This window comes from Ursus maritimus, unplaced genomic scaffold, assembly GCF_017311325.1.
Source record: "Ursus maritimus isolate PB19 unplaced genomic scaffold, ASM1731132v1 scaffold_15, whole genome shotgun sequence".
In the NCBI taxonomy this organism is placed as follows: Eukaryota; Metazoa; Chordata; class Mammalia; order Carnivora; family Ursidae; genus Ursus; species Ursus maritimus.
In genome coordinates, this window is record NW_024423897.1 from 33,402,124 (window position 1) to 33,427,882 (window position 25,759).

General features: G+C 42.0%; 1 protein-coding gene across 5 annotated transcripts in view; it reads left to right on the plus strand.

Annotated features, from left to right (window-relative positions):
• FYB1 (FYN binding protein 1) overlaps window positions 1-25,759 on the plus strand; it is a 149,910-nt gene that overhangs the window by 50,843 nt on the left and 73,308 nt on the right. For 4 of the 5 annotated variants that reach the window (XM_008692612.2, XM_008692614.2, XM_040630486.1 and 1 more), the window contains exon 2: window positions 5,668-6,811. In XM_008692612.2, the coding sequence (XP_008690834.2) occupies window positions 5,668-6,811 (1,144 nt within the window). Of the gene's footprint in view, window positions 1-4,954; window positions 4,973-5,667; window positions 6,812-25,759 lie in introns of those variants that run through there. The other variant, XM_040630487.1, reaches the window with a different exon arrangement.

The window sequence follows — 25,759 nt, forward strand, 5'->3', positions numbered from 1 at the left end:
CTCAGGGCTTCTCAACCTGGGGACTGTTTGGACCGATAACGCTTTGTTGAGGAGCTGTCCTGTGCGTTGTAGGGCGCTCAGCAGTATCTCTGGCCTCTACTCACTGGATGCCAAGAGCATTCCCTCAGCCAGTCATTTCAATCAAGGCTTTCTCCAGACATTGCCAAAAGTGCTTCTCATTGAAAACCATGGATTAATCTAATATTCAATATACATTTAAAAGTATGAGCAGTGTAGGGGCGCCTGGGTGGCTCAATTGGTCAACCGTCTGCCTTCGGCTCAGGTCATGGGAACTGAGCCCCGTGTTGGGCTCCCTGCTCATGGGGGAGTCTGCTTCTCCCTCTCCTCTGCTCCTCCCCTACCAACTTGTGCTCACTCTCTCTCTCTTTCTCTCAAATAAATAAATAACATCTTTAAAAAAAGTATGAGCACTCTAAAAATAAATCCAAAACCAAGCAAAACCCTGTTATCGACAACAGTCATAGGGTGTTTTTAATTTTTCATATGAAAATATGTAGACAAACTGGTACAAAGGGAAACATTTTCTTAATGTGTACAGTTTCTTGATGTCTGTCTTAAATGTCATCTCAGCCTTTGTTTAAGTATGTACTTGATCCATTATTTTCAAATAATAATAAAAACAAAGAAAGATTTTCTGGAATCTAGAGTTGTTAACTAGAAACCCAGAGGATGTAGCAAAGCCCTTTTTGCTAGCAGCCGTCTTCCTAGGGGCTGTGGCGAATGTGATAAGTTTACGTCAGTGAAGATACATAATTCTGAGGAAGGAAAAATATATGGGGGCTAAAGGAAATTCATTTCTATCAAGAGCATTTCTACAATTACATCTGTGTAATTATAGAGCAATGAATGGGAGTAGTTTGGACTTAAACATTATATAGGTATATAACAGATGGCAATAATAATGAATTGCTTCAGATGACTTTGAAAGAGAAACTTAAGTAATTTGAGATGAAATGCTTGATTTGCCTTAAATATCCTGAACTCTGAGGTCTCCCAGATGTAAAATACCTCTTCTTAAGAATAAGTAGGAGCCCAATCTTTAAGTCATTAAAAGTTTAAAAAGTCCTGCAAACCAATGTCAAGTGTTAATAAGGAGAAACGAGGTGCAAAGTATATGACAACTGTCTGTACTATCTTCTCAGTTCTTTTGTAAATCTAAATCTGTTCTAAAAATAAAAAATAAAATAAAATCTATCTTTTAAAAAAGTTTGTGCAAATAATATGCACTGATATGGATCAATTATAAAGGAAAATAACAGAGTTAATATTGAAAATATTTAACAGCTGGAGTCGCACAAGGTACCAAGCAATCAGAATGGTTGTTGATGATATATCCAGCTGTGCGGGTGTGTAGCAAACTGAATATCAGTTCTGGAAAAAAGAAGACTGCAAAGCAGGAGTTTCCACTTGTGCAAAAAGTAGGGATAGGAAGGATGTGTGTGTGTGTGTGTGTGTGTGTGTGTGTGTTTATATATATTTGTATATGCACAGCTTAGAAATGTACATAAGAAACTGAGGACAGTAGTTGCCCTGGTGAGGAACTGGGTAAATTCACCATGTAATTTATGTTTAAAGCAGGTCAACGTTGAGAGTAAATGTGAATGTTATTAATAGTTATTCCAGAACTGTAGGCATAAACTTGTCTTATACTGGGAAGTCGGGATATATGATACCCCTAGAACTGGGGCAATAGGGCTTGGAGTTTCAATGCTTAGAGTTGACTGACTTTTCACTCTATCATACAATGATACATGGCTCCTACACTCTTTTTAATTTTTTTTTTAAGATTTATTTATTTCTTTGAGACAGAGAGAGAGAGACAGCAAGTGCGCTAGAGAGGGAAGGAGCAGAGGGAGAGGGAGAGAGAGAATCTCAAGCAGACTCCCCACAGAGCACGAGGCTCAACCCCACAACCCTGAGATCACGACCTGAGCCAAAACCAAGAGTCGGATGCTTAACTGACTAAGCCACGCAGGCACCCCTCTTGTTAACTTTTTAAAAAGTAAAAAGAACCCTGGAAAATGGAATGGCTGTTCAATCTACAATGAAATCAGGATGGGAGAATTTTAAAAAAAATTATTTTAATCATTTTTGCCTTTCTATACTTATCATTATGGAAGAAATCTAGTTATTACTGTTAAGATTAAGGGCAAATCTGGGTGTTAAAAAGTTTGTCCAATAAACTTCTGACAATAATAATGATGAAACAACTTCTAAAGCCAAGCAGCCATGTAAGTGGTTACATATTGATAGAGTTTGGGCTATTGATTTGTCAGACATGTTAGTGTAAGCTCAGGGGCTATTCCTGTTTCTTCAAAGTGTCCTACATAAGAACGTATTACTATTTCTTTCCCTATCTTTCGATGTTCAATGAAAAGTTTAAAACTGTGGATAAAGCAATCTCAAACTTAGTAACTCCATTATGTTATCCAGCAGGATATTTGTTTCAGTCACATTGATTTAAAATTAGAACATAATGTACATGCATTAACCCATTTCATACTGATTTAAGAACAAAACCCTGCGGAAAAATAGGTACTGTTATTATTCTCATTTTACAGATGAAGAAAACTGAGTCCCAGAGAGGTTAAGAAACTTGTTAGGTCATGTAGCCAGTAAATGGCAAAGTCAAGATTTGCACCCAAGTCGATAATTCTAGAGCCTGGGTTATTAACCATGACGCTGTCCTGCCTCCTGGGTCTGGGTGGGCAGCTAAGAGACTACGTTCCAATTCCAAATCGACCCCTTCCAAATTTTCTAGACTAAAACCAGGATGTGAAGTTTGACATTGGGTTAGTGTGTTTCATGGGTTTTCCCCCATGAAATCCAAGATAAGAAGTCTCTGTGACTAAGAAGGATATTGCTTTAATCTTTTGGTTGCTGTTTCCTCTCCAGTGCAGTGAGAGAGGCGGGCCAGATGATTTCTAAGGCTTCTCTTGCTGTATAAAAATAGGAAACTGTCTTACATTATAAACACTTTAAGAGTGCCTTACAGAGATTAGTTGCATCGTCCAACGGCCCCATGACACGGCATTATGATCCCTAGGATAGAAGTGAGCAAACTAAGGCCCAGAGAATCTGTACCCTGCCCTAGGTTAAACAGCTAGTAAGATTCAAACCCAGGCAGTCTGACCTCCTAGTCTGTGTTATTAACTACTCTGCAATGTAATCTCTCGTTATAAATCTAGAATAAATTATAGATCTAGAATATAAATTGCAAAATATGGAATAAGTCCAGAATAAGAGTTCTTCCCTGGAGACAGACTTTCTTACATGTGGGGAGCTAATTTATTTTTTTTAGATTGATTGATTGATTGATTTGAGAGAGAGAGAGAGAGCTCACACATGCGTGAGCATGAGCTGGGGGAAGGGCATAGGGAGAGGGAGAAGCAGACTCCCCACTAAGCAGGGAGCCTGACACGGGGCTCGATTCCAGGGCCCTGGGATCATGACCTGAGCCGAAAGCAGACGCTTAGCCAACTGAGCTACCCTGGCGCCCCAGGAACAAATTTTCGTACTATTACTTCTTCATGTATCTTGTGTTAAGGTTTGGAGTCCTCTGCAGCTCTGATCTCCTTGGGAGGGTTCAGGGAAGGACCCATCTGCTCCCATCATCCAACTGTCCCCAAAACACCCAAACTCTCCTTATTCTGCTATCTTCCTGCCTATTGCCTCAGGGGTTGTTCGAGGATTGCAGGAAATCATGGGGATTAAAAAAAAAAGTGCTCAAGGAAGCAAGGTAGAAAACAAGATGTTTTCAGCAACTTGGAGATAGGGTAGTAAGTTAAAGGAGCAAAATTCAAGCTGGAAAATGCTGCTGTCATCTGGTTTTCTCCTTCTAGTACCTAAGTCCCTTTCTCCCATCCTGCAAATACATGGGCACTGCAGTTTGGTACAAAGAAAAACTCCAGCTGAGGGCACCATTTCTTTTAAATTGCTATTCACAGTATTCAGCTCAGTGCCAAGTTTTATTTCCCCAAATATGCATTAGAAGCCTGAAGGTGGGGCGCCTGGGTGGCACAGCGGTTGGGCATCTGCCTTCGGCTCAGGGCGTGATCCCGGCGTTCTGGGATCGAGCCCCACATCAGTTCCTCTGCTGGGAGCCTGCTTCTTCCTCTCCCACTCCCCCTGCTTGGGTTCCCTCTCTCGCTGGCTGTCTTTCTCTCTGTCAAATAAATAAATAAAATCTTAAAAAAAATAATAAATAAAAAAGAAGAAGCCTGAAGGTGCCAGGCCCTGGTCCAGGGGGTGTGGGGATACAAAAAGGAATGAGACCCTTTCTGGACTTCGGAGCCCTAGACACACCTGCCTGTGCATCCCTGTGCTCATAGTTCCTGGCTGTGAGCCCTTCAACATGCTACTTAATATTTCTAATAATAATCGTTTCCATATATTGAGCCCATGCTCTGGTTTTGTGGTTTTGGAGTCTCAAAAGGCAAAATGTATTTGGGTATGTGGCCAGATAGGTGGTGGTAGGAAGAAAGAAAATGTTTTCTAGGAGAATTTTGGGTTCTGTCAGGTATATGGCAGAAATGGATATTGGACATTGTCATGGATGTCATGGAAATGGGTACTGTCACGGCTGCATGTGTATCTTCAGTGATTTTTTTTAACGCTACTGATTTTCAAATATTTCTAGAACTAGAAAACTTCAAATCCTTGCTTTGGAGAGAAAGAGCGAGCACACCATGAATGTTTCCAGATTAAGCGGAAAGTCACCTTCACAGAGAAGGGTGACTATTTGCCTGCTTTCTTTACTGAGTCACATCCTAATTCTAGTCGAGGACAGAGACTGTGTGGCAGGACTTCTCAGAAGGAGTATTACATGTCCTTATAGAAGAGACGAGACTGGAGAAGCAAGAAAGCTGGATATGAGACTTCCCAGCCAGTCTCTACTGCTTCCTGGTCCCCTCCCCCAGCCTGAGCCCCCGAGACAGGACCAGTCTGGAAGGTGAGCACATTCTGCCTGCTCATCTGGTTGCCCTTGAATCAGGAGCACTCGATATTTATAAATAAGTCAGGAAACTCGCTTTCTACTTACTTATCCAAATGAGTTTTTCTGCCACATCTCCTGTTTACCAAGCAGATGCACCTTAACTGCGGGCGGGAACAGGAGAGCTCTTGCAAACCACAGAGCTGTTAAACGTGGCCCTGCTACAGAAAGCATTCAACCTGAATTTACAGAAGAGCTTACTTTCATTTTTTCAAGGGTAGTTTCTATTTCAGAGACTCAACTGTAAAATATGGAAGGAGTCCCTTCTTAGCCACTTCCATATTTTTTTTTCAAGTGAAACAAAATAGATAAATGCCAAGTAAAGAGTAAATCCAGCAGAAGAGGGGGAGAGACAGGGAGGCAAAGAAAAAAAAGGTCAATTGTCACTTAAACAGAAATAAGCAAGTCAGTGTAAGACAAGCAAAAAAAAAAAAAAAAAAATCCTAAACAGTATCTGCACAACACTAGCCCTCCCCCTTCAAGAAACTCTCACAACCGATTTTGCCATAGAGGAAGATAAATGTTACAATGTCTCCCTAACCAATCAGCAACGCCGCAGGCCTCAGACCAGGAAGCCCTTCAGAGTGTAGTATTTTAAATTGTGCAATTAAGACTTCTGGCTCTCAGCTAGTTTTTGTTCCCTGTGCTTGTAGGATACAAAAGCAGATGTGAAGTCCCTCATGGCGAAGTTTAACACAGGGGGCAACCCCACGGAAGAGGTCTCTGACAGCAACCGCCCCTTCAAAGTCACTGGGCAAAACTCACCTTCGGGAGTACAAGCCAGAAAGAATCTGTTCAACAACCAAGGAAGTGCCAGCCCTCCTGCAGGACCTAGCAACGTACCTAAGTTTGGGTCCCCAAAGCCACCTCTGGCCGTGAAACCCACGTCTGAGGAAAAGCCTGACAAGGAGCCCAAACCCCCATTTCTAAAGCCGACGGGAGTGGGCCAAAGATTTGGACCGCCGCCAAACTCGGCCACCAGAGACCCCGAGGTGAAAGTGGGATTCCCGAAACCTCTAGGCCCCAAGCCCGTCACCGTGCCCAAGGATGATGCCAAACCCGTGTTTCCCCGGCCCCCCGGGAATAAGCCTTCGCCTCACAGTGCAAACCAAGACCATGACTTAAAGCCACCAGGCCCCAAGCCGGGGTCTCATCCTCCGGCCCCGGAAGCTGAGCAGAAGCAAGCGTTCCCCAAGCTGGCTGGGGTGAAAGGCAAGTTCCTGTCAGCCTCCCAAGACCATGACCCCAAGCCCCTCTTCCCCAAACCCGCCTTCGGCCAGAAGCCAACCCCAAGTACTGAGGACACCCACGAAGACGAGAGCCCCACCAAGAACGCGTCTCTCCACAAAGGACCCCCGGCTCCCTTAGGAGCCAAGGCCAAAACCGGCGCCCAGGAAAATAAAGACCACGGGGGCGAGATGTCCAGTTCGCCCTTTTCTGGTGTGGTTCTGAAACCTGCTGCGAACAGAGGAAGCCCGGGCCTGTCCAGAAATGCTGAAGAGAAAAGAGAAGATAGGAAGATAGATGCTGCCAAGAACATCTTCCTGAGCAAAATGAATCAGGAGGAGCCCGCCTCTGGGGCTCCTCCTGCCAAGTTCCCTAAGACGCCTTCTAAGTTGACAGCGACAGGGCCGTGGAGCCAAAGTCAAGACAAGGAAAAGGGAGACAAGAGTGCAGCGACCCCCAAGCGGAAGCCCCTGCCTCCCTTGTTTACCTTGGGCCCGCCGCCCCCGAAACCCAGCAGACCCCCTCATGTTGACCTGACCAAATTCCTTAGAGCAGCCGCTTCTGCAAACAGTGAGTTCTTTTCTCGTTTCGCTAGTGACCATGCTTTTGTTCTACCGCAGAGGGTGTTTGACCCTCTGGGGGAAAAATTATACCAAGGAACGATTCCTTCCCTGGTACCCCTGTGTATGTGGCCACTCGGCTTTGGCACTTTTTTTCCTTTGGTGGGTGAGGTCGGAGAGGTAAAAATCCTTAGTTCTGCGAGAAAATGCCTCAGGGGCTGCCTTTGGCGGCTGGAGGGAAATATATGCATTTGATTGATAAATGGTTTTGCTTTCATTTACATCCTTCGCTGGGTTTCATTTCTGCTGAATGAGGCTGAGGTGTGTTCCCCTTACTACCGCGAAAGAGCTAGACAGAAAGATGAATAACCCTCTAAGTCGGGGCCTCTCCAACTCGGTCAGTGTTGATGCCCGGGGACGTTTGGCAGCGCCTGGAGGCAGTTCTGACTGTCACGACTGGAGGGTGCTGCTGGCACGCGACAGGTGCAGGCCAGGGAGGCGGCTCTGTGCCCCACGCCGCGGGCAGCGGCCCCTCGCAGCAAAGCCTCCAGCCCAGACGGTCAAGCGATTGTCAGTGTCCGAAAAGTCATCATGTGTTTCCTAAGCCCGATATTCAAAGAAGAGATGAGCAGGGCTCGTGAAACACCACTTTCTGTTTGATATCTCAGCTGTGTTCTGGATAAAGGATAAAGCTTTCTGAACTTGGCTGATTCCTCAAATAGTGCAGAACTAGGACCGTAAGCCAGCCAAAGGGACTCATTAGTCTCCTTCTGGGAAAATAGTTTCATTTCCTACCAGAGATGGGACGATCCTATGGCACATGCTAAAATTTGATGCTGAATGACTTGGTAAAGATTGGTGACCCCCGCACAGTGATGACAGAAGCTCATTTATGCCTGAAACGATTAATATTTTAGGCCAATTATGTGCAATTATTGTTTATTGTTGGGGAAGGTGGAGAAAGGATGCTTATACAGAGTGGCATAGGGACCACACCTCTATCAGACATATTTTTTCCCTTATAAAACTATGGCCTAATTAAAGAAGTTCTAGGTGTAAAGGTGGTTTTTCTTTTCCAGCTTTGCAAAAACATCTTGCAATATATCGCTTACAATGCATCACCATGCAATAGATCAATATTCTGGCTGCTAAACAACAGATTAGTGATCCAACCCCCCCCCCCCCGTTAATCTATCATGTAGAAAGCACATTTGAAGTGATGCCATGATCATCTGTCTTCTAGAAAAATTCAGCCGTTATACTTGTGTCCTTCTCTGTCACCTTCTCATGTTAATATTGGTCCATAACTCAGAAATGTTATTTTTGTGAAAACTTCTAAAAGATCCCTTCCCTTAGTTCCTCTGTGCCTCGGATAAAAAGTTAGCTATCATAACCTCCATCTTATGGCTCTAACTTCAGACCAGGGAAACTGTGGTGGTGTTAAGCAGAAATCCTTGGGAGTTTTCTTCCACGTGCTCCATCTTTATTTCCACTCAGCTCCCAGGTTTGGGTGACAGTCACTGGTTGTCTGGTGTCATGCTGTTGAAATGTTAATGAAGTCCTCTAGCTCTATGGTTCTGGCAAGGGCAGTACTGAGCTTTCAGTGCAATAAAGTTCCAAGGGACCCAGGCAAAATTGCCTAGTAGGCAGAGTGGATCCTTGCCCTCTTTCTCCTTTTTCCCCTATCATGACCTGCCTCCCCACTGCTCCGGGGCCCCAGGACACAATTTAGACTCTAAATCCTCTCATAATGTTCCCCACCTCCAACTCTGATCCCTTGGGATGTATTATGCTCCAAAAGGGACCTTGTTCCCTCTTCATCCACTGCTTTTACAAATCAAAACTCAATCCTTCTTAATTTGAACTGACCTCAGGTTAGTGTCAGGATAAAGCAATCTGATCCCAAACTTCAAATTATGAATAACACCCCTTTAAAGCATTCACATTTTTGCAAGCATTTAAATTTTTTTTCACTTTTTAAGAAGATTTTATTTATTTATTTATTTGTTTGTTTGTTTGTTTGTTTATTTTAGAAAGAGAGAGAGAAGGAGAGAGGGGGAAAGGGCAGAGGGAGAGGGAGAGAGAGACACCCAGCTGAGCACGGAGCAGGGCTCAATCTCATGACCCTGAGGTCCTGACCTGAGTCAAAACCAAGAGTTAGATGCTTAACCAACTGAGCCACCAGGCCCCCCATAATTTTTTTTAACTTATTTTTTAAATAGAAATTGCATCTAGCTCAAAAAAAAAAAAAAAAACAAAAAAACAAAAAACCAGTAAGTATAAAATGGCATACAGTCCTTGTCTGTCAGCCTCTGCCCCACAAAAACCACTTTTCTTAATTTCTGTGTCCATCCAGTTTCCTTAGGTTTATGTGAGCAAATATAAATATAGATACTAATTCCCCCAAATTTATACTCAAGAAGTAAAATATTATATGCAATGCTTTGATCCTTGTTTTTAACAAAATTATAAAAATCTTTTATATCTTTTCATATTTTAATAAGAGGTAATTGAATATTCCTTAGAGTTGCATAATATTCTGGTAAATGAATGACCCACCTAATTGATTGAACATTGTGCATTATTTCCAAACTTTTTCTGTTTGAAATCGCGCTACAAAAAATAACCTTGCATATGTGTCACATGTGTTATTTTCTGAACATGGAGAATTTCTTGAAAGGCAGGTCTGCTGACTCCTGATCCCACCACTGCTACTTTTACGAAACCATACTAAATAATGTAGCATTCCACTTAGGAAGATTAAGAATATACAATATTCAGAAAGTGTATAGTGTTCGAATTAACCAATGCTTCATGTAATAACTCTGCAGGTTTGCGAAACTCTAACAGTATTTTCTTAGGCTTCTACCTGATTCCTTCCTTTCCAGGTTCACATCCAGTTCCTTAAAGCTCTTCCTCATACCTACCCTCCATCTTTTACCATCTTTGTCCAATATATTGGCCATTAAAATGTTTATTATTTATGGAGGACTTGTTGCATACCAGATACACATTACCCTGTTCACTCCTCCCAAGAACCCAATGAAATAAGAATTCTCTGAAGAAACTAAAGCTCAGAGAGGTTGGGTAACTTGCCCAAGGCCATAACATGACTAAGCAGGGGTGGGACTGATGCTTAGGTCTCTCTGATTCTAGGGCCCATGTCCCCCTCACCATCCTCCCTCCTAGGCTTTCTCTCATGAAACACAGGATATCATGAGATAATAAATCAAGCATAAGGGACACTCAAAGAATCCTTTTCCTTCTCTCTGTGTGTGTGTGTGTGTGTGTGTGTGTGTTCTTTGGTTGAAACATCTGTTTTTTTGTTTGTTCATTTGTTTTTTACTACAAATACCACTATAAGCTACATGGAGACAGACACCAGTCTGCTTAACATTATTTATTTGGTGCACATAAATAATTTATTCTCAAGAGTTGCTCAGGTTTGTCATCCCTTCAAAGTCTATTTTATCAGAATTCAGTATTAATATTCTCTATAGCTTAGCAATTACTTTAACAAATTAGATAACCTCTGTCCATAGACTTGCACTCAGTTGACTAGAGCTTCCATGTGAAATGAATATTATACACAGGGTCTACATTGTAGATCTACTCGGCTTACTTACTGGCAAACCATAAGCTTGAGTATAACATACTGTTTTCCGAACATGAAGCTAATAGCTTTTTTCCCCCCAGAACCGTTTGGGGCTACAAAAGCCTAAACTTTCAAAAAAAAAATTCTAACATATCCAAATGTTCTCTGAACTAACCTTTTCTCTGGTTCCTTTTGGTTCCTGGTGAGAGGAATTCATCCTAAGCCTCCGTGTGTGCCCAACCAGCAAAGTTTCAGTTGTTAAGATCCCTTGGCTTGACTATTGGTTTGCATGTGGTGTTAGTAATAAATCTGCTTAGAAATATTCCATCCAACCCTTATTCTGGTCTTGTTCTTAATACTGGAGAGAAACTAAGCCTCACTTTCCATATGTTAGCTTTAAGAATGGTCAGTTAAGCACCCAAGCAACTGAAGGGGTAAGGCCAGCGTCCCAGCAGGTGTTAGCAAAGGGCTAGTAGCTTGACTGACCCCGTTCCTTATCTGCTCATGCAACTGTTCAACTAATCCAGCCAACAACATTTTGGAACCTAAAGGTGTTTGGGCTATTTTCAGCAGCAAGGATGGGGGGGGCAGTTTTTCCTTCATACACCGTAACCGGTCTCTTTTCTCCTTCCCTTCACTCTCTTTTTACATATACTCTCTAAAATTGCCTTATTAGATATTATATATCACGTTACATCAATGTGTGTTGCTCCTAGTCATTATAAGGGAAAGGGATTCTACACTCAAACACATTTAAGAAATTGGGAGAGGGGTAAGTAGATTCTTAACAGCAGCGTTTCCACAAACATCTGATACACTAGTGTGCACTTGGAGTCTAAGAACAAGATACCCTAAAAAACAGATGCCCGGACTCGTTTTCTCAATCATCTCACAGATTGGGCCATTTCAGAACACTGAAGAGCTAGAGGCAAAGCTCTGTGGTACACAGACTGGAAAGGAAGTTTCTCAAAAGCATGGGTCAGCTTCAGGGGACCATGTTGTTCTGCTTTCTCACTGTCCAGGTGCCTGGGGCACCTCGTGGCTGGTATCCACTCTTACTTTCTGCTCCCGCCTGCGCCCACTCTACTTCATTTGCCCTTCTTGGTCCCTAGGAAAGCAGTTTTCCATAAGACCTTCTTATGGTCTTCTCTTCTAGGTTGAAACTTCTGAGGAAGCACTATTCATTGGGCAACTTACCTGAGTTTAACCCTTAAACAGAAATGCCTCTGAAAGAGCGTCCCCTCTCTTACCCACACAAGCCCCTGGGCAAGTCTAAAGAGCTTCCTATTCTTCATCTTTCTCCTCAAGTTCTCAACTTCCGCTCTTCTAAGATAAACCAGCTCCTCCGTCTAAACCCTGTTCTCTCGAACAGCCTGTTCCCCACTGTATTATCCCAACAGCATCCTTTGGGCTTTTTTAATCTAATGTTTTTATCATTGTTATTAGCAATCTACATGGTCTTTATCTTTACATCCTGGCATTTAATTTTACTTTGGAGCAGTCTGAGACCACCCTCAATTCTCCCCTTTGAAAAATGATTATATTTTCTGTCTCTATTCCCAAAGGAATCTCTGTCTTTAAGGTTTAAAAACCTACCCAAGATATGTCAGTGTCAATCATTCCATCACCAGCATTTTCTGAGAGAAGATGTGTCTCTTTGTTTTCGGGGATTTTCTCTTCCATATGCAGAGGGATCACACCATTTCTTTTGATCTGGCTGACAAATGACAAATGCATCTCCGTGTTCTAATCCAGTATGATAAGTTCACCAGCTCTGAGTGTTGTTTTTAATCCATCTTCTGTGGAGTGAAAGATAGCTGTGCTGGTCTTGGGGGCTGGGTGCTGTTATCATGTTCTGAGATTTTATTTTGGGCCCTATACCAGGGCAAGCCCACCCGTGGCAGCTCATCCCCTTTCTGACTCTGGTGTGATCCTGTCGTGGTATTTAGGGCTTTCATGCTATAGGCTTCTCCTTGACCTTCCCCAGGGTGCTGACTCACCCCCGAGTTCACTTCTCCAACCAGGAGTGTATGAAGGAGAAGTCACAGGTTTTCCCAAAATCATTGTCTTCCCCCAGTATTGCTTCTGGTTCTGGGGAACGAGTAGAAAGCTTTATTTGCTTCCTATAACACCCAAGCCTTCTGTTTCTTCCCCTAGCCACCACTTTGTGAAATTTATCCAACTACGTTATTTTCCCTTTTTTGCGTGTGGTGACCACAAGCGATTTTGGGATAATATTTATCTTGCCCTATTTTGTTTTTACAATTTTATTCGGGAATTGTAGGAGGGACATCCTGGAAGTCTTCTCCCTCATTACTTAATAGCAACTAAATATTTCAGTTATAATCTAGGTGTCAGCAATATTTCCAAAGGGACCATCACTTTACACCCTTCACAAGGCAGAAAGAAGACTCACATGAAGTGAGTGTCCACGGCTTGTGTCATATCCTCTGGACTATGCTTGGTCAAAGATGCTTAGATGACCACTCCGGAAATCTATTCTGAGGAGTCTTCAGGTCACAGTCAAGGTGAAGCAAGGGGAAGATCCAGCTACCTGATGGGTGTTTTACCTCTGGAGTGTTGTTAGTGTCTGACCTCTGAGAACCTGCGAATTCCCTGAGAGTCATCATAGTTTAAGCCTTTTACAGTCAATTAGTTTATACTTAGACCGGCAGAAGAATCGAATACTGGGTAGGAAAATGAGCCAGGAGGAAAGGACCCCTGGGGCTGACCTGTGAGGAAGGTAGTTTCCTCTTTTCAGGGTCTAAGTCATTCGGTCTTCGAAAAATCCCCTCATCATATTTAAGTTCCTGGTTCCTTGCTCAGTGCTCCATTTGTCTTTAAACTTCTTTCTTAACTGCTCAGGCACCAGCCAGTCTTTTAATATTAATTTTAGCACAACAATAGTCCATCCTTATTATCTAATTTACAAGGAAACAATTTCTTTACAGTGAGAGTCACCATGTCTGTAAGAGAGACTATTGCTTCTCTTAGGGAAGAGAAATTTCTGTAAAACCTGGTTTGGAGCAACATGCCATGATTTACCCTATTGTAGTAACTTCCTGTGATCAAGCAAGCAGAAGCTGGTATATTTTTTAGCAGCTTACAATAGAAAATATGGAAATATTGCTTGATGCAGTGACATTGTCAACATAGCAGCATTTGTGCTAGATCAAAGAAGACGTGGCAACTTGTAACATAAATAAAAATTTTGTTTTACAATGACTGACTTACCCTTAAATAAAGTATAAAATGCATATGAAGCGATTTAATAGATACCAAATTTGATCAAAATTATTTAATTCTTAAAATTTTACCCAGAAAGGTAAAAGCATTAAGATGAAATTGCAACTTACAGGAGAAAGGAAAATTAAGAAGAAAGTCAAATCTAAAGCTCAACAAATATGTAATAGTCTAATAATTAAATACATACAGACTCTTATCGATTTACTTTTAATTGTGTTTTCACACATTAAAATTTTTTAAAACCTAGATAGGAAGAAGGGGTAAATGTTATAATTCAGTGTTCTCTGGGCAAGAGATATCTTGCCTCATATAACCTGCTAAAATTATTTCCAAGCCAGGCCAAATAAAACCCTTTTTTAAAGGATTGGATTTCCACAATATACCTTTGCCACTAAAGGCTCCTTCTTTGTTTGCCTTGATGAAAATTATTTCTAAATATTATGGGTTTATAATATTTATGAATAACACCTCTTTGTGCATATGGTTTTTTTTATTTTCAAAACAAAATGAAATTAACTTACGTAACACAAGAATTAACTCCAATTATTGGAGAACCAAAGTATACATCAGGAGCAGAAATCCAGCTACTTGTTTTTACAAATATACCTGGAAATGTCCTATTCTTTTAGAGGAAGCACAATCATGATAGTCATGACAAGGCGCGAAAGCCCAGAGAACCATCTAAAGCACTAGATTCTTTGTTTTTCCAACACATGAGATACAAGGAAGAGAGAAAGAGTCTAAAAGTTGGAGACTTTAACTGCCATGTTAACCACTAGCAAAAGGCAAAAAAACATATTTCTCTTCCGTTTAAATTGCCACTAAAGAAAAAAGGTGATATTTTATTCTGTCTGGCATAGTGAAGGTAGAAAAAACATGCAGAACAGCCAACAGCGATAGATAGATACTATCAGGAAAAAAGTAACTGAAGGTGAGACATCTGGCTACAGAAAAAAAATCTGAACAGAAAACCATACAAGGTTTTTCTTTCCCCAAAGCAAGAAGTGGTGCTGCAGAAACAGCAGTCTGTGTTTGTGAAAGCAGTCGGCATCCCTCAGCAGCTGCGCTGTCGCCTAGCACAACTGCCGTTTCAGCCAGCGGCACACGCCTGGCACCGAGCCTGTGTCTTTCCAGGGGTGGCAGCCGGTCTGGGGAGGCACAGGAAAAGGGGCTTGCCGCAGAACACCACTCTTTTCTTGGGTTTCTTCTAGTTCTCAGAACCCTAACGTAGCTCACCTGATTTTCAAGAGCAACCTGTGTAGTGATATCATGAGTACGACCAGGCAACTAAAAACCTGTCCAAAATCATTGCAAGGCAAATAAATACCACAGCTATCCAAACTGTGTTGAGTGTTTATTCCCTTTGTTCTAGAAAAAAAAAATTTTTTTTGCTCCTCTATTTTAAGTGGAGATAGAACCCTAGATTGATACCACAAGAGCCTCTCGTGGTGGTTTGTTTTTAAATCCTACAGTATTTTCTATTTTTCTTCCAAATTGTCACCTTAAAGAAATTGCTGTACCCATATACTCTCAGTTACTGAGGGTTTAGACTGTGGCTTCTCCAGGAACCCCTTCTTCTCCCTGCTCTCCAGAACTTTAGTTGCACACACACACACACACACACACGACTTTCTCCTCAGCCATTTCTTTAAAAGCAGTTTCATGTGGAAGGAGGATAAATCATGTTTATAAAATAATTTCAGTCGTTCATGTTACTCTAAATTTAAAAAGATTTTTCTAGACCCAATAGAGCAGTTTAATAGACAGGAAACGTCACTATTTTGTAGAAAGAGGCTGTCTTTGATTTCTCCAAAGCCTTGAGTCCTTAGTCCTCCTGGAGAGAAATTAATTGTGATCTGGCTGTGTGGCATGCAAGGAGATGAGGTTTCTTTTTTTTTTTTTTAAGATTTTATTTATTTATTTGACAGAGATAGAGACAGCCAGCAAGGGAGGGAACACAAGCAGGGGGAGTGGGAGAGGAAGAAGCAGGCTCATAGCGGAGGAGTCTGATGTGGGGCTCGATCCCACAACGCCGGGATCACACCCTGAGCCGAAGGCAGACGCTTAACCGCTGTGCCACCCAGGCGCCCCAGGAGATGAGGTTTCTAGATCTTCTGCTAGATCTCTATCTGCCTGTTGGGAACTCATGCTTTCTTCACTAACTCTGAGTGATTATCTAATGGACCAACTGGCCGTGCGGACTATTACAAGGTGATGTCGTATCTTAGTCCAGACTGCTATTACAAAAATACTGGTGGCTTAGAGACAACAGAAATTTATCTCTCACAGTTCTGAAGGTGGCGAAGTCCAAGATCAAGGTGCTGGCAGATTCGGTGTCTAGTGAGAACCCACTTTCTGGTTGTCTTCTCACTGCATCCTCCCATGGCAGAGCCATGAGGGAGCTCTCTGGGGTCTCTTTTATAAGGGCACTAATCCCATTCATGAGGCCATGACCCCAACAACCTCCTAAAGTCCACTCTCCTAGCACCATCACACTGGGGATTACATTTCAACATTTGAATTTGGGGAACACAAACATTCAGTCTATGACAGATGGCCTGTGCCACTCAACCCAGCAAACGACACCTCCACCACTCCCCCAACCACTGGCCTCCCTCCTATTTTCTTGCTTTCTTCTTCATTCTTATCTTCTAAGCTATGATGATTTTTTTAAGATTGTATTTATTTGAGAGAGAGAGAAAGAGAGAGGGAGGGAGCGTGAGAGCGGGGAGGGGCAGAGAGAGAGGGAGAAGCAGACTCCCACTTAGTAGGGAGCCAACACGGTGCTCGATCCCAGGACACTGAGAACCCCACCTGAGCCAAAGACAGACACTCAGCCAACAAAGCCACTCAAGCAGTGATTATTTTTTTAATCCTATTCTTTTCTATTCTTCCATATTATCACTGCAAATCTCCTTTCTTGGGTCAATGAGACCTGTTAGTAAAGCCTACAGAAAATGCTGAGATTTATGGAGGCATGAGGACCAAAGAGGTTGCTGAATTCTGAACTACTAAGAAACCGTGGTTAATTATACGTGCCAACATGATTTTGAAATGGAAAACCTAATGCAGAAAATAGAAAAGCTGCTGGTGTGCTCCTTAAAATCTCGGTAAAGTTGATGCCAAATGCCAGCCCATGTTTCATGGAAAAATCGAATGGTTTGCATGGAAGATCAATGAATGTGCACACGGCTTGAATTCTCAAGGTCACTTCAGGCTTCCAGCTCCAGCCTCCTCTAACTTGCATCAGTTTAGGAACTGCCTCTCTGCCCCTGCGCTGTACTGAAGTCACCCAAACAAGACTTGGAGTCTTTCCTTAGTTTTCACCGCAAACCCCTCATTGAAGGCATTGGTGTGCGTGACAGACGTCAGAGAAGGTGTCAGAACCAGAAGTTTATTTACACTGCATCGAGGCTAGAAATTTAAAACTAGGCTAAAAATTCAAAAGCAGAATGGGGTTTTACAGCTCAGGCTCCCCTGCCATCCCCTGTGGTTCACCTTTCTTTTCCTATTTCTCTGAGCCCTCCTTCCTAATGGCAAAGAAGAATGAGAACACTCTCTGTCTACTTATTCAGAATAGTTCAGCTGTCTGTGATCCAAACCTTACACTCAACTATTACCTTCCTTCGCATATAAGCAGTTCTTTATTCACGGGTTACCTCCCCATTTCTTATGAGGGTGGAAGGAGTTAATGGGAGGGGGATGGCCAGTGGGGGAAGAAGTGGTTTTATTGTATATTACTATTAATGGCCATTGTATTACCAGGAACAAGCTGTTGATGAATAGAATATGCCCAGGGGAGTTTGGACAATCCCAGTGGAAGTACAGGAACTGAATTGTTCCGAGTTGGAGTGATAGTCAGGTTGTTTGACCTTCCTATCTGTTTTCAATGACTGATAACCAGGGATCCCTAAAAAACAAGAGTGCTTGAAAGTGGCTTTCTTCTACCAGACCTGGGAATTGAAAGTTTTCAGATTCTTTCCTGAACTAAAATACTAGAAGGATACCCATGAAAACCGATGTTCCTTACATGTGTTCCAGACCATTCTGACATTATGACACCAGATGGGTCTCTAAGGAGAAAGATGGCCAAAATGGATAGACATTCTGATCAACAATGTATGTGTCATATATTCAAAAGGAGCAAGAAACATTAAAATTGGGCCTTACTCTTTCCAAGATTCTCAGACTTTAAGTTGCATAAGAAAACCCCCAGTTTCTAGTTCAAGAAGCCACATGGGACCCAGGAATTGGGATACTTATCCACATCACTAAATGGCTCCAACGCAGGTTGTCCTTGGACCACATTAAGAAACACTGCAGGCTGTGAGAGCTATTACAGTTGGGGAAGAGGAAGGAGGATGGTGGGGAGAAGAAGGGTTTCTAAGCCATCGGTATTTTTCTGAAAACAAAAGAAATGCTATCACACTGAGATAGGACACTGAAAGTTGGTGATCACATCCAAACATGGAAATGAGGGAGTGATCTGTTTAAGCAAACAGGCAGTATCCTATAGCTCATCTTAAAAATTTGCTTAGTTAGGGAAAGTGCGAAGTGCTATTCAAATATCTAACATCTAGAGGACTGGTACCAGAATCCTAGAGGTTCTTTCCCATGTCAGGCACTCACCTGCTAGCTGCTGGATCACAAAGACAGCCAGGGGTCCCTGAGGGGTATCTGGAGCCCTTAGAGGGCTTTAGCTAGTTCACTCTTTTCACAGTGAGGGTTAAATTGTGCACATCGGCTGACTGGTGGCTGGCCTACAACCAGCTGGCCCAGACACTCCTCCTAGAAGAGCGTAGGGCTCCTCGCACAGAACACCTGTAACCAAAGACTCTGCCACTCTCTTCCCCTCTTTCCTTTCTTCCTTTTTTCTGTTTTCTGTTCCCTTTTATTTTCATCTCTTTTCTCCCCTTCTGCCACGCAGCGGCCTTCAGGTTAGCTCAGCACAGTGTTTTTACATGGCACATAGGATTACTATTCATCAAATTAAAAACCCACATTTGGCACTACTGGTAGTGTGCAAGGCAAAGAAAAAAACGCAAGTGCTCCCTAAGATAAACAGCCTTAGAAAGTCTGAATAACTGGGCACCACTGTAAGAGCTGCTGTTTTGTTCATGGAGGGAGGCCAGGAGGACCAGGGAGCTCATAGTCCTGCCCTACGTGACTGCTGTTGTTCCCTTGGGAGGTCTCCGTGCTTGGTCGAGCCCCCACGCTCCCCTCCACCCAAACTGACCAGGAGGGCTAAGGGATGAGCAGAATCAAAAGCTCCGGATGATTCTCTCCTCTCAATCTGGTCACTGCTCAAGTGCAACTCTACTGGCCTCGTTTCCCCACCATGGAGATAGCATCACTTGGTAACAACGTTCATCTTTCCCTTCAACGATGTTTTGTGTATTACGTACCTAACCTTTAAAATAGGCCTATGTTAATATAGCACTTAAAAGAAATTTAGCCAATGAAAAAGAAAGCGAGGCGGTTGTCCTAAACTAAACTAAAGGGCACCTTTCCTCTGTAATGCTCTTTGGTTGCTCTTCAAAGGAATACGAGTCTGAAGAAAAACGCTCTCAGGTTTTGATGCTGCAGACAAATTCCTGCATCTGTGAGTCTAACGACAAAAGGAGAGGGTGACTGTGGCATAGATAAAAAAAGGTAGTTTTTCGAGCTTGTCACTATTTTTGTAAGCTGGAACCTTGTTTTTAATCTTGCTGCAAAGTTGATTGAAGAGCCTGCAGGCAGCACCATGAGCACACAGTGATCTATGAGAAGTGAGATGTATTATAAAGACAGGTGCACCTTTTGGTTTTGAAAAGCACAGTTTACACGATTGTTTTCCATCAGGGAGCATTCAGAGCAGAGGCTTTGTTGCTAGAGATCCTCGGATTCCTATACAAGGTCCCACAGTTACTGTGGACCCCAAGGAGGGTTCTTAGCCCCCTTCTACCTCAGGTTTCTTTTTTTTTTTTTTTTTCAAGATTTTATTTACTTATGTGACAGAGAGACAGCCAGCGAGAAAGGGAACACAAGCAGGGGGGAGTGGGAGAGGAAGAAGCAGGCTCTCAGCAGAGGAGCCTGATGTGGGGCTTGATCCCGGAACGCCAGGATCACGCCCTGAGCCGAAGGCAGCCGCCTAACAACTGTGCTACCCAGGCGCCCCTACCTCAGGTTTCTTGTCTGTTAATAGAGATTAGTCTCCTCTGTTGTTGGGTTATTGTGGGGATTAAACAGAAATGTACAACATGCCAAAATGTATTTAGCAGGGTTCCTAGTATATCATAAAGACTCAAGTCATTGGCCGCAACTTAATTACATTTATAGAAGGGGGAAAGGAGAAATGCTCAAATAAAGACCCTATTGTAAAATAGGTGAGTGGGGCACCTGGGTGGCTCAGTCGGTTAAGCATCTGACTCTTGGTTTTGGCTCAGGTCGTGATCTCAGAGTCGTGAGATCGAGCCCCATGTCAGGCTCTGCGCTCAGCATGGAGTCTGCTTGGGATACTCTCTCTCCTTCTTCCTCTGCCGCTCCCACTGCTTGTTCTCTGTTCTCTGTCTCTTTCTCAAATAAATAAACAAAATCTTTTAAAAAGGAAAAAAAAAAAGAAAAACAGGTGATTAACAGATGGTGGCCAAAAGCAGCTACCTCGGGAATCAGTCAATGCCAGAAAAAATGTCGGCCAGTTGTTGCAGACGTTAAATCACATTTTAATTTATTTAAACACACATAAAAGATTTTCATTATCACTGTATCAGCTTGATCCTTTGAGGTGCAATATCTCTTTGCATCTCTCTTGCCACATCATTCTTTCTTTCAGTGTGAGTTCTACTATTTGTTGACTCAAGTCCTCCTTTCTTGGCACCGGCTTTTCTGGAAAGTGGAGCGTCTTTATTTGTGTACAGGTGGTAGTGGAGATTCAGCTAGATGGTTTGCTGTTTCTGCTTGTGCCCCCTGCCTGAACGAAGAGCCCGAGTTCAGCGGAGTGAGGGAGTGGCTGAATGAGCCCTTTCCTGGCTAGTCATTGCCAAGGACAGCCCTTTCCTCTTGGACATTGCTGCAGCTGGAGCTCTGTTCAGCTTCGTCATTCTCTCAATTCCTGTTGTGCAGAAGTCCAACCACCTGGCTATAAGTGCTTTGCTCCCCCAAGTGCTCCCCTGGGCCCCTTGCTGCCCCCAGCATTCTCCGTCTCTGAGTATAGAGCCTTCTGGGTGAGCTCTCAGTCTTTATGGCCCTCTCTCTTGTCTTCTCATTGGGATTCTATTTCCTCTTTGAGCTGATCTCTCTTTAAATCTGCCTTTTAGGGGGGCTCCTGGGTGGCTCAGTTGGTTGAACATCTGATTCTTGATTTCGGCTCAGGTCATGATCTCGAAGTCCCCGGATCAAATCCCGTGTTGGGCTTGGCACTCAGCCAGGAATCTGCTTGAGATTCTCTCTCTCCCTCTCCCTCTTCCCCTGCGCCACTCATTCTCTCTCCTTCTCTCTCTCTATCTCTCCCTCTCTCTCTTCCTCTCTCTAAAATAAATAAATAAATCTTTTTTAAAAAATAAAATAAATCTATCTTTTAGGGATTCCTCATGGCTTCTCGTCCACTAGGTCTTTACTTTCTTGTTTTCCAGTATGTTTATGGTTGCATGTGTGTTTGTTATCATCACTTTTCTTTTTGCAGCATTTCTAGAGATTTGGGGTGAGCAGAGCTTACTACAGCATGTAGTCAGCCTGCCATCTTGACTGGGAACTTTTAATCACGTATCTAAGGGGGAAAACATTAATAGGACTTTTAACCATTGTAAAGCATCAATATCAGAAAAAACCTAATGGGTCATCTTGAAGGAATCATCTAAGGTTTGGGTTTACATGATGTCAAAAAACTGAAAAATTCAACCATTCATAAGGATTGGTAATGTGTGTATGCCAGTGTAGAGTCTGCGCCTAATAACAATAAATAAGACAAATGTCCTAAAGAAGCCAATTGTATAGGTTTTTCACTTTTTGAACTAGGTTACAAGAAATACAATGTTTATATATAATGAATACTTTCCCCTATCTCTAAGGATTTAAAAGACCTAAAGAAAGAGCCTTGAGAAATGTGTTGAGTGCTTTAAATGACATATAATTTATTATTTGGAATTTTAAAAGTTATATACTCTTCAGTCTGGAATCTTACTGTATAAATGTCAACAGAATATAAGCTGGAATTGAAGTCAACTGAAGTTGGGTCAATATTGTTTTTACTTAAAGTGCTTTCCATTTAGTGAAAAAAAAATGTATAAATTGATGTTGACAGATATCCATTGGGTAGAGATTAATTAATTTTTGATAAATGAGATAGAGGTAATTTCTATAAATTTTTATAACTAGGTCACAACAGGTTGTGCCTTATCTCTCACTTCTCAGAGAATTCCCTGGTTCAAAATTTATATCCAGCAAGTATCTCTCGATAACACCATTAAAATAAATTTGGGGGCAAAGGGTGAACCATCAAGAAATACATACATTTACTGAAGATTTTTTTTTTGTTACACCAGCAAATTGATGGAAGTTACTTCCATCTTGATTTAACACAGAATATTAAAGGAAAAGCCCAGTTTTCAATAACGGTAGCACATTTAATAGCATATTCTGCAAATATGAAATTAGTCTTTCTATCAAATGGACTAATCATCCAATGTGAAAATTCTTTGGGAATTTTCTTGAAAAGGCAAGAAAGCTAACCTTTTCATAGTCTGTGAAAGAACAGAAAAAAGAGAAATTTGTATCAATTATACATACTACCCAATAGTTTAGGATAGACTCATTCAAACTCATCAAAATAACCCATTTAACTTTTGTTTTCAATTTTTCACCTTTTAGTAACTTAAAATGATTTAAACAGTCAGCAACATTGATTTTATTAAGATAGGAATACCTCTTAGTAGAAGAAAACTCACCAAACTTTCTTTTGATTCAAATAATTTAACAGGTTATTATTTTAACTTTTTGTAATTCTATTCAAGTACAACATCGCAAAATGTTTCAGGCTTCATTGATCAATTCATTGAATTATAATTCATCTCAAAATTTTGGCAACTGCCTGCTTCAGATAGTTTTGTGAAAAATATAATCAGATTTTCTGATATGGTCACAAAGTCAGCCTAGAACATTCATTTTTAACACATTCCTATGTTCTTTCTAATAATTAAAAATTGGCTTTTCTTTTAAGTTGCTAAATAGAACTGGGTTTTCCATTAGATGAAGTAAATTTTCATCACCTCAAAATACGTCACCTGACACCTGTTATAAACTTTTCTTTTTCCCCTTCATTTCTCAAGGCATTATTTCTCCCACCATGGCCTGTGGATCATCTACACCAGGATAGGCTCAGGCACTTTTAAAAACTTAAGAACGCTGCCCCCCCTACCGCCACCCCAGTTCCATCACCACCGTAGGCCGCTTGCTAAATCCGAACTACTGGCCTTAGGGCCTATGTAGTTCCATTTTTTAATAACTTGCCCAAGAGATTCTCATGCACTGTGACAATAGAAAAAAATTTAACTCAGATCATCCCTTCTTTAAATGGCAAATACTATTTTATATTTTGTAAAGTCAAGAACAGACTGTTTTGAGCAGTGCTGGGAATTCATTTGCCTTAAGGAAGCCCCCAACGGGACAGGGATGGGAGGATGGAGATATCAAGGGAAGGCATATCTTGTAAACCAGTTAGTTGGTCTGAACCATTCCAGACCATCTTGTCATAGACACCAGGCTGTCCTGACATGCTGCTCAAGCTAGCATTTGGCAGTGGACTTGTGTAAAATCACAGAAGACTCCTGGACAGCACTCAGTCTCCCATCACGTTAGGAATCCCAGCCAGTCCTCCTGTGAGAGGCTAGGATCTTGGGACAGGTCCTCACAAATCAAATGCATATATTAAAATCGTGTTCAGCTGTGACTAACAATCCCTTGGATACAACCACTTTCCTTCCTGGACCAGAGTTTGAAAGTACCTACAAAGGGAAACATACCAAGAGGAGGCATCAGGACCTTTGAAGACAAACTTTGTCAGCTTAGTTCGGCTTAGAGCTAGGGCTGCCAACAGCATGTCTCCTTTTTCCTAAGAAGACAATTCTGCCTGAAAAATATTTGGGGATAATGAAATTTTCCTGAAACACCTTGAAAAATTAATAATAACAACAAATAAAAAAGGAAAAAAATACCACAAAAGTGAGTGAGACCGAAGTGCCAACTTTAGTAGGGGAAATAGTGGCATGAAGAAAGTCTTCTCTTAATCCACTCCTCTACCTCTAGCCGGACACTGTATTTTACCACATATTTGACATCACCCACACACCAAGGACCATGACCTTCAAAGAGCTTAAGTTATGGCTCCTTATCTTCACTCTGATTTGGATCTGTGATGACCTAGTTAGCAAGGGATATGATAGGGCTAAAATATGCTGCTTTCCCACATTGTACCTGCATTGGTCACACTAACGCAGTTATAATGATGTCCATGGTCTGAGTCTCTTTGAAAGCCTTCTAGTTAATTAAAACTTATGTTGAACAAAGATAGATCTAAATAAAAGCATCTATTTTTATTTCTTAGAGGCACCTGCACAGTGTCTCTGGAAGCTTCCTCAAATTTTAGTGAAACCAGAAGACAGTAGTGTATAATATTTGGTCACACCACACAGACATACACACACACACATGCATGTTAATGTCATCTGTACATGCCACCTGCTCTCCATTCACAACCACATGGTTTAACGAACAGTACGAAGGTAAGTAAGTTTGCAACAGAGATAAATGGATAAAAGCAGTAAAAGATGGGATGAAGGAGGGAGGCAGGGACCAAATGTGTTAGGCCACAATCAGGTTTGGGGCCTTTTGCATGAAGGTGAGGGTGATCTGGTCAGATTTGGTATTTGGGAAGGATTGTTCTAGAAACAGTATAAAGAAGTTGGAGGGGCGCCTGGGTGGCACAGCGGTTAAGCGTCTGCCTTCGGCTCAGGGCGTGATCCCGGCGTTATGGGATCGAGCCCCACATCAGGCTCCTCCACTATGAGCCTGCTTCTTCCTCTTCCACTCCCCCTGCTTGTGTTCCCTCTCTCACTGGCTGTCTCTATCTCTGTCGAATAAATAAATAAAATCTTAAAAAAAAAAAAAGTTGGAGACCATTGCATTAATCCAGGCAGGAGCTTGAACTAGAGAAGTGGCAGTAGAGATGGGACAAGAGGATGGACCTGAGAGATATTTAGATGAGAAAATGATGGATTAGCCCTGTGGGAGGACCATGATTTTTATTTTGAACAGATTCAATTAGAAGAGTCTTTGAGATGTCAAATAGGCAGGTAGTTACAAGGGTCTGGAACTCATAGAAAGCTTCAGTTCTCTCTTTACATTGTTGACACATCAGCCTGCTTCTTGGGACCCAATGCTTTTCCCAGTTTTTACGTTTCTGTCTGATAGACTATTATCTAGATCTGCACTGTCCAATACAGTAGCCACTAGCCACAGGCGGCTGCTGAAATTGAAATAATTAAATAAAATGTAAAATTTAGCTCTTCAAATACACCAGCCACATTTCATTTGTTCAATAGTCATCTGTGCCTAGTGATTATAGTACATGACAACACAGATACTAAACATTTCCATCATTCCAGAACATTCTACGGAACAGTGCTGATCTAATGACCTGCTGGTACTTCAGTCACATCTCCAAAACTGAATTAGCGTTTCCTGCAATATCATACCAGTTACATTCTATATGGTGTTAGTCATTTCTGCACCTGAACCCTTGTGTATCATGAGTTCCATGAAAGCAAGGACCCTGCCCTACTCAATTCTCAAGCCCCCTTACACCCAGCAGAAAGCCTTTGTACTATGTGCTTAGCAAGCACTGGTTGAATACATGAGTAACTGAGTAAGCCAATATCTAAAATTCTGTTTCAAAAACATATAGAAAAATAACCACTTATGTAATCTCTTCGATTTTATGCTGATGATATAGTTACTAAACATTGTAAATATAGAGTAATATAACCTTATAAGATGGCTTATGAGATGGCATCAGCATGAGAGTTTATCACACATAATTAGAACGTGATCAGAGCAGAGGCAGGAGAGGTAGAAGGTAGAAGGCGT